Source organism: Schistocerca americana, chromosome 8 (genome assembly GCF_021461395.2).
Source record: "Schistocerca americana isolate TAMUIC-IGC-003095 chromosome 8, iqSchAmer2.1, whole genome shotgun sequence".
NCBI lineage: Eukaryota > Metazoa > Arthropoda > Insecta > Orthoptera > Acrididae > Schistocerca > Schistocerca americana.
This window is the reverse complement of record NC_060126.1, coordinates 388,563,603-388,573,752: the sequence shown is the minus strand read 5'-3', so window position 1 is coordinate 388,573,752 and position 10,150 is coordinate 388,563,603. Positions and strand designations below refer to the sequence as shown.

Here is a 10,150-nt window from a genome sequence, read left to right as displayed (position 1 = left end):
GCAGATTGTGAAACAAACTCCACTTGTTTGGATAATAATGCCTCAGAGAGTTCTTTGCCGTGGAACTGTGAATACAGATATAGTGAAGGTATCTTCTTTCACTTAGATTATCATAAATTCTTTTTCAGCACTAGTCAATTTCTTCTTTTTCATTTCACGAATTACAGTAGTATCCTGTTCCGTCTGTGACAACTGCAGTACTATTTGCATTCGTGTATTCGTTTTGCAGGGCCTACGGAAGAATTATTTCAGGATTGCCACACAGCTACTGATATTTTATTTTCATTTTGAAGCCAATTGTAGAAGACAATTTTCCAGAGCAATCTTTACGCAACACAGAAGGGAAAAATTTTAAATCTGAAGGAACATGAGCTGTCTGCTTTCTTGGGAATTATTTTATTTATGGGTTACCACACGCTGCCATCGTGGAAAAACTACTGGTCTGCATGTGGTGACCTTGGTATTTCTACTGTAAGGCGATGAATGAGTAGGGACAGGTTTGATTTTATTTTGAGTAATTTACATCTTAATGATAACACAAAAATTCCAGAAAGAAACACTGATACATTGTATAAAATATGCCCGCTTCTGACTGCTTTGAATAAGCAATTTATGTCCATATATAGGGGCACTAGAGAACTCAGTATTGATGAATCAATGATTGTCTTCAAGGGAAGAAGTAGCATAAAGCAATATAATCCATTACAACCAATCAAAAGAGGCTAGAAACTATGCGCATTTTGTGATAAAAAAGGATACACACTCAATTTTGAAGTGTATCAAGGTAGAAATGAGACACTGGAGAAGGACTTTGAAGGGTACGGTTTAGGGGAGAGAGTAGTACTGAAATTGTCTAAACCATATTGGGGTCAGTACAGAAAATTGTACTTTGACAATTTTTTTACTTCTGTTCCACTTTTGGAGAAACTAAAATCCGTAAATACATTTGCCTGTGGAACAATTAGAACAAGCAGGAAAGGTTTGCCAGCAAACTTACCTAAAGAAAAATGGCTAAAGCGTGGGGAATCAAATCACAGAGTGTCATCTTTAGACCTAACAGTATTTCAATGGAGGGGCAATAAAGTAGTGTATTTTGCGTCAAACTTCCATGGCACTGAACAGAGGATAGTGTCAAGAAAACAGAAAGATGGAACTAGTATGACTATACCATGTCCAGTTATTGTATGTGATTACAATAAAAACAGGGGTGGTGTGGATCATGCAGAAAGATTAGGTTCAACTTATGGTCTTGACAGGCAATCAAAGAAATGGTAGCACTGTCACTTCTGGGGAGCAATAGAAATTGCTTTTGTCAATGATTACGTCATTTTCAGTGATCTACATGGGGCACTGCCACTACTGGAATTGAGGCGTGCTGTGGCACTAGGGCTAATGAATGAACAGCAAGTGCCAAATCTCAAAAAGAGAAACTCTGGTAAAGATGAAATAACTCCCCCAAAGAGAAGAAAAGATAACTTTTCTGTTCCTAAGGATGTATGTCTTGGCAACTGAGGAAACCATTTTGTAGTGTTCAGTTGTAAAAGAGGACAATGTGAAATGTGTGTGAAAAATAAAATTCATTTGAGACCACATTCATAATGTAGTACATGTAAAGTATATTTGTGCTGCAAAGAGAAAAAGAAGTTTCTTACAATTTCATGAGGTATCACTAAATATGTGATATGTATATACTGTCAAAAATATATAGCTAAGTTACTATGTATTGTGAAGTTGCTATAGAAGGTAAATTTATGCGAAATTTAAAAAAAAAATCAGAAATGTCATATTTTTGTTAATTAATTTTCTAATGTAAAAGTATTTAATATTTATGTGGAATAAAGTACAAGTTATAAAAATTGGAGCATTTTTCTGTGCATGTTGTGATTCTGACCATGGAGTCTGATGGTACTTCTGAGTACCAGGAGTGAAAAAAGCTGTAAAAAATAAAATAAAATTTTACAAAAAATCCTACCGTCCTTTGAGGTCACAACAGCATAAATTCTGCAAAGAAAATGTTAAAAAGTAAATTTTTTCTTATGTCAGGAAACAAAGATGAGTTTTGTTATTTGGGGAGCAAAATAACTGATGATGGTCAAAGTAGAGAGGATATAAAATATAGACTGGCTATGACAAGGAAAGCGTTTCTGAAGAAGAAAAATTTATTAACATCGAGCTTAGGTTTAAGTGTCAGGAAGTCTTTTCTGAAAGTATTTGTATGGAGTGCAGACATGTATGGAAGTGAAACATGGACAATAAATAGTTTAGACAACAAGAGAATAGAAGCTTTCAAAATGTGGTGCTACAGAAGAATGCTGAAGATTAGATGACTATATTACATAAGTAATGAGGGGGCATGAACAGAATTGGATAGAAGAAGAATTTGTGGCACATCTTGACTAGAAGAAGGGGTCAGTTGGTAGGACACGTTTTGAGGCATCAAGGGCTCACCAATTTAGTATTGGAGCGAACCATGGAGGGTAAAAATCATAAAGGGAGGCCAAGAAATGAATATACTAAGTAGATTCAGAAGGATGTAGGCTGCAGTAGGTACTGGGAGATGAAGAAGCTTGCACAGGGTAGAGTAGCATGGAGAGCTGCATCAAACCAATCTCTGGACTGAAGACCACAACAACAACAGCTACGCTATGACATAATACTAATAATTTGTGGTTCCAAAAGCATAAATGTTGAAACTGCAATAACAAACACAAAACCCTTGACATACATACATGGTAATGATGTCCTTTCAATGAAGTGCTGAATTCTTGTGATGACTTGAGTGTGCTCCCCCAAGTTACCTTTGCTATCAGTTGACAATTCAAGATAAATTTTCTAACAGACTGAAACATGCTTTAGTAACACCCATTTATAAAATTATTTGTACTTGCACATCTACATCTACATACATACTGCACAAGCCACTGTATGGTGGGTGGTGGAGGGTACCTTGTAACACTACTAGTCATTTCCTTTCCTGTTTCACTTGCAAATAGAGCAAGGGAAAGTGACTGTCTATACAACTCCATACACCATAATTTCTCCTATTTTTTCTTTGTAGTCTTTATGTGAAATGTATGTTGGCACCAGTCATCTTCAAATACTGGTTCTCCAAATTTTCTGAATAGTGTTTCTCTAAATGATCATCAAATTTCACTGCAGTGATTTGCATTTGAGTTCCCATCATCTCTGTAATACTTACATTTTGTTTGAATGTGCTGGTAACAAATCTAGCAGCTCGTCCCTGAATCACTTCACTATCTTCCTTTAATCTCCTCAGCAAACAGCAGCAGACTGCTGCTTACCCTGTCTGCCAGATCATTTATGTATGTAGAAAACAACAGTGGCCCAATAATACTTCCAGATCTGGAGATAAAGTGATCTCTAATTATTGACACAGCTCCATCCCTCCCATGTTCTCAATGTAATTTAGGAGGTAGCCCAAAAAAGAACATTGAACTATCTTTCTAGGAATAACCTTTCAACAACAGCTCAGTTTGTCTGTTATAAAGGCTTGTCGAATGAGGAAGCAATATGTGATCAACCAAGTTCCACCCTGCTGGAACCAAGCAAAGAAAATCACACTGTTGGCAATTTCTGTGCTTATTTCTTCAATTTTGCAATTTTGACAAGCTACATGTTCCCCAATATGCTCTAAACATTCATTGAAAGTGAGTACCATCTGATGATGAATCACACTAGGTGGTCTGTAACATGGTGAATAAGAATTGAAGCATCACAAAAGGCATCTGGTTGCAGTTATTTCTAGAAACTCCTACCAAACACAGTGTCCAGTATACATTCCTTTTTGTTGTTGGAACTAAAATCGCAACTGCTTCTATCTGACAGCTCTCAGTGATGACATAAAGCTGTTCCATGACAGTGTCTCTGTGTGAGCTTGTTGCTAGTACTTGTGGCCTTCCTTGGGCATTGGAAATTTTCTTGGTGGTTTCTTATGATTTAGTAGACTAGTAGCATGCTTAATTATGCCTAGGGACTATTTCCATGCTCATCTTTAGCTATTCCCCATACTGTCTCTCTGTTGTCTGTGCTGCAATATTTTCTTTGCTTGGTCAACGTTTGAAACACTACATAGCTGCATGCCTGTCCATAATTAAGGAATGATAGCCTTCTCTTAATGAGAAGGCAAAGGTGAAATAAGGGTCTTACAATGGATGAATCAGTGGCTTGGTGTTCATTGTTGAAATGTGATCCACTCATTCCTGTTCTTTCCCTGTCACTCCCTTGTCATTGTAAAATATTATAGTTTTGATGTTATAATTGTTCGGTACTAGTTCCTAATTTTTTTTTAGAAGCATTTGTAATTATGAATTATTGGCACACTTAAGTTTTCTATTACGAATTACGCAATCCTGTACTGTTTATTATATTTATTTCTGGATTCATTTATGAAATAATAATAAAAATTGGTAATGTAACAGAAACTAGTAGAAATGCACTTGTTAAGAAAAGCTGTAAAACTTTTGGAATATTGTTATTCCCGCAGTGACTAGGAGTTGTAAGCATGCCTCTGATGTGATCAGACATATTTTTGTATTTTTGTGTGAACAATGTAATTTTAGCTTCGTTAATGTGAAAAATCAAAATGCTGTATGATATACTAAAATATGAGAAAATGTATTTATGTAAAAAAAATAAATGCTGCAACAACAATCATCAGATTTATTTAGTTCAAACCAACCATGAGGACCTGATGCAATGTTTTCAGCTTTAAGAATCAGACCCCTAGACAAGATGAACTGGAATCAACTGAACATGACAAGCTAAGTAAACTGGAGAGTTTATTGTAATCTTCACTCCTCTCAGATCTTCATAAAAGACTTTGCTTATTAAATACTTGGACTAGACATTGTTTAATGTGGACAATAGGTGGTGGAGGGGGGAGATTACAAGTGTGAGCACCACCTGTGATTAATTGACTAGCAATGAAGTTTTGTCTGTTGCAGAAATTGTTTTATTTCATTGATGTTTGAAATTTACGTACAAATAAATTTTTGATCACATGGAGCAAAACTGAAGGCTGCCGAGCAAAGGATCTTTATACCAACAGTGACAGTATACTACCAATAATGATAGATCAGACTGAATGAAAGTGAGGAGGACTTTACAACTATAACCAGGGGCATAAAAAAGGAAAAAAAGCTACAAATTATTTGTGAAGTTAATTTGTTTGTGAACTCGTATACTTGCTAATAAAATGAATAGGGACAAAAGCAAAAGTGAGGTAGAAATGAAAGCTTCAGGATCCAGTCAGGACATGTTTGAGCTGAGTGAAATCACAGATAGTAAAGCAACAGTAAAGACTGATGTTTTGCCGGTAATTTTGGAAAAACTAGAAGAAATGAAGTCAGATAAAAATAGCACATTTAGTGAAATAAGACCAGACAATGATAGCAAATTATTAGCATATTTTGTCAAACCATTCAACAAAATGACCTTGATTGATGCACTTAAAAGGAGATTACCAGAAAGATTGCAGTAGGGTTTGGTACATGGACTTGATGATTGTCTTGAACAGTTTTTATGATATGTTGACAGGCTAGATAGGGCAGTACAAGGAAGGTGTAAAGGGACACCCTCCTCTAGCATTACTTTTCCTCAACAGAAGTAGAAGATAACAGGAATATTTTCAAGTTTTGAGCAGGTTAACATTATCTCAGGAGTTTTATAAAAAAATTTCATATAATTTTATACATGAGGTCTTTTATAAACCCTCTGGAATATTGTTATTACTGCAGAGTGAAGTAGTAGTGGGTATGCCTCTGATGTCACAAGACTTGTTTTTGTATTTTGGAAGAACAATGTAATTTTGGCTTTATTAATGTGAAAATTCAAAAGACAGTGTGATATAGAAAAATGTGAGAGAATAAATTATAGTGAAAACAACACCTGTATCTCAAACTGAACAGAAGGAATATCAGATTTCACATTTATATTTTGGTCAAAAGTTTTGGGACACTATGTTTAAATTTGGTGATGTAAGTGCTAATCACAAACCAGAATGTGAGAGTAGTGAGAATTCTGGTGTAGCATGTACTAATGATTTCTTCATCAAGTGATGACTTTATTGGATCTGAACTAGGTGGTACTTTTGATGTAGATGTGAATAAGAGCTGTGAAGTAACTTCGGGTGGTAAGTATGAGACTGGTGGCTTATTGCAAATGAATGTAGGTGAGGTAAGTGATTTTGGTCGAGATGGAACGGAATGCTAAATAATTGTTTATTTTGGGAACCTAAAAGTAATACTTATGTGAAAACTAATTTCCGTATTTTAAACTGTGGGAAAAGTTGTAACTACTTGCAAAACATTGTGACCCAAGGTGAGTACCGGGTGTTTGATGATGATATAGATTTTGATGAGACTGAGGATCATTATTTTGGAAGTGTAGTAGATTCAAAAGCAAGGGAAGCTATGACTCTCAATGACCTACAAAAGGACCAATTTAGGAATTTGTTATTGGAGTTTAGAAATGTGTTTAGTGAAAAACCAGGAAAAGTGAAAGGCTATCAGTGCATGCTTTACCATAGAGATCATCAAACTTTCTTTCTCAAGCCATATAATACACCATTTTCATAAAGGATAAATGTAGAGAGAGAAACTCAGAGACTGGAAATGTGGGGCGCAATTGAGAGAATTATGAGTGTTTACAATGATCCTTTAGTTGTGGTAAGCAAGAGAAATGGTGAAGTGAGAATTGTTTTGGACTCTAGACATCTTAATAAATTTCTTATCAGAGAGAATGACCATCCACAGAACATGGATGAGCTGTTATACAAATTTGACTATGTAAAATACATGAGTAGTTTGGAGTTGACCTCTGGATTTCACCAGATTCCATTTTAAATTCATTCTAGAAAGTGTAAAGCATTTTTGTATGGAAGTAAGTGCTTTCAGTACTGTGTTGTGACATTTGGGCTAAATGTATCTGTAGCTGAATTCATAAGAGCTCTGAATTCTATCTTGGGAAATGAAGTGAGTTAAACATTAATTGTGTATATTGATGACATTTTGGTCACTGAAAAGGCTTGGGAACAACATTTGGATCTGTTAAGAGATGTATTTTCAAAATTGGAATCAGGAGGTAAGTGTAACTTTGGTGTGGAAGAAGTTATATTTTTAGGACATATTATATCTGAGAAAAGAATTGCACCTGATAAGGAGAAACTTCATGCTATTGCTAATTTTCCTACTCCTTGCAACAAAAAACAGCTTAAAACATTTTTTGGGTTAAGTGGACGTTATAGAAAGTTTTTTGACAACCAAGCTTTGAATGCTTCATGCTTGTGTGGACCTTTGAAGAAGAATACTGTTTGGGAATGGAATCAGAAATGTCAGGATGCTTTTGATGAGATCAAAGGACCGTTGTGTCAAGTCAGATACTGCTCAAACTGGATTTGTCTCTTCCTTTTTGTATGATGACAGAGAGTAGTGATGTTGGTTTGAGGTGCTTATTTATTTTGGGACGTTGAAGTTGAAGGTGTTATTGAACATAGATCTCTTGCATTTGCTAGTAGAGTATTGCAGAAGCATGAAAATGAAAAGACATACACTTAACTGAAAAGAACTTTTGGCTTTACATTAGGCATTTAAGAAGTTTAAAAATTATTTGATAGGTCACAAAGTCATCATCTATACCAAACACAAAGCATTACACTATCTCCAGTAGTGTAAGCTGTACCATAACAAAATTACTCCTTGGGCTTTGTTTTGCAGCAGTTCAATTATGAAATCAGATGCATGAAGGGCAGAGACAATGTAGTTCAAAAATGGTTCAAATGGCTTTGAGCACTATGGTACTCGACTTCTGAGGTCATTAGTCCCCTAGAACTTAGAACTAGTTAAACCTAACTAACCTAAGGACATCACACACACATCCATGCCCGAGGCAGGATTCGAACCTGCGACTGTAGGAGTCTCGTGGTTCCAGACTGCAGCGCCTAGGACCGCACGGCGACAATGTAGTTGCTGGTGCTTTGTTTAGGCTGACTTTAGGGAGTGAATCATCTAACAGCTTTGGAGAAGGAGAGAAAGAGTTTAAAATTATGTACTTGAGAGCTGTGAAAGAAGTAAAAGAGATCTTGAAAACTTGCAAAGACATCCACAGTTATGAAAATCATGATCAAAATAGGAAATTGGTTAAGAGCATGTTGGGTAATTAAGGAGGAGAAAAGAATGAACAATATTATAAGATATACATGGGTGTTTTATTCAGGAGACCTAAGACTGGCTCAGAGGACTGGGAACTATGTTGGCCAGAACACATATTGAAATTTTAATTACTTATGCACAAGAGAATTTTGATCATTGTAGATCAACAAAATGTACACAAAAGATTCAAGAAAATATCTGTTTTTATAACATAGGAAGGAGAGTTAAGAAGAAGAATGCAAGCTGTGACAGATATCAGAGGGTGAAGGTAAATAAGCAAACAAGAAGAGGTCAAATGCAAAACATACTGCCTAATAGTAACCTAGACCTCATGTCTGTGGACAGCTATGGATCTTTCCCAAGTCTAAGAATGGGTTTTGCTATATTTGTGGGGTGGCTGATATATTTTCAAAAGTTCATAAATAAGAAAGCTACTAGTTAGCAAATCATTTCTAAGTTTGAAAACACATATTTTATCAGGTGGGCATCCCTAAAATAATTTTTTCTGACAATGGTTCTCAGTTTAAATCACATGCTTTGAAAGATTTTGTTGATCATGCATAAATAAAGCATATTCTAACATCTGTATGCCATCCATCAAGTAATCCTGCAGAAAATTTATAAGAGAAATTGGAAGACTGATTAGAACATATTGTACTAAGAATCATACTAGTTGGATACATTGTGTCAGTGATTTTGAGGATGTTATGAACAACTTACAACATTCTTCAACAGGTTTTTCACCATTTGAAATCATGTTTAATTGCAGACTAGCTAACTTTATTTCTGAGAATGTTGAGTTTCCACTGAGCAAAATTCTGTCACCCCAAAGAGAGAAGAGAGTGAAAACTCAAGGGGATAGGAGAAAGCAGAGACATGGTGGTAAAGGCAGATTTTCTATATCTGAGGTAGGAGATCCTGTGTTGGTGAAAGGCAAAGAGAAGTCTAAAGTGTTGGAATCTGAGATAAAGAAATTCCTTGATATTTATCTAAGAGCATTCAAAATTGTTAAAAAACCACATCCTAATGTATACAGACTTGTGTATCCTAAATCTAAGAAGTTGTTTGGATTTTGCAATATCACAGAACCATACAGCAAGGTCATCAGTCCCATTGGATTAGGGAAGAAGTCGGCCATGTCCTTTCAAAGAAACCATCCCAGCATTTGCCTGAAGTGATTTAGGGAAATCATGGAAAACCTAAATCAGGATGGCTGGACGCTGGTTTGAACTGTCGTCCTCCTGAATACGAGTCCAGTGTGCTAACCACTGCGTCACCTTGCTCAGTGATTAGTTCAGATTTTAGAATGCTATTAGTCTTAAATATTGTTATTATTCTTGTGTACTCTGCAGAAGGTGATTTAATATAATTGTCAGGAACTCTTTTGTGGTCAAGTCATGGGTGTTGTGGTAAATTGAGTGAAGGCTGGTTTTACTCACGTGTACTGTAAATACTAGAAGTAGTATCTTGAAATGTCATATGTGCACATGGAACACATGTGTATGTTAAACACAGAACTTTTATGTCAGTACATCATGGACTTCATTCTGTAGGTATTTTTCCTCGACAGTAGTTGTCAAAACCAGTAATATTTTTTGAATTTTGGACAGGTCAATATTATCTCAGTCGCTTTCCTGAAAACTTTCTTATAATTTTATACATAGTATGTTATATTTCAAGCTAAAGTTTATAAAAAGGAATTACTTTATAAAATATTTTAATTTCAAAGTTATAATCATTCAGTACAGTTAAAATTATTTTTTTAGAAAAAAGTCCTGTACTGTTTACTATATTTATTTCTGGATTCACTTATGAAATAATAATCAACATTGATAATGTAACAGAAACTAGTAGAAATTCACTTACTAAGAATAATTGTAAACCCTTTGGAATATTGTTATTCCTGCAGCGAGTAGGATTTGTAAGCATGCATCTGATGTGATAAGACATATTTTTGTATTTTTGTGTGAACAATGTGATTT

The 10,150-nt window shown here is 35.3% G+C and overlaps 1 protein-coding gene across 1 annotated transcript; it reads left to right on the top strand.

Annotated features, from left to right (window-relative positions):
• The first annotated feature begins 483 nt into the window (after window positions 1-483).
• Window positions 484-1,512, top strand: LOC124545879 (piggyBac transposable element-derived protein 3-like). The gene is made up of 3 exons (XM_047124839.1): window positions 484-721; window positions 776-1,271; window positions 1,335-1,512. The coding sequence occupies exons 1-3, from the start codon at window positions 484-486 to the stop codon at window positions 1,510-1,512; spliced, it is 912 nt and encodes a 303-aa protein (XP_046980795.1).
• Window positions 1,513-10,150: the final 8,638 nt, after the last annotated feature.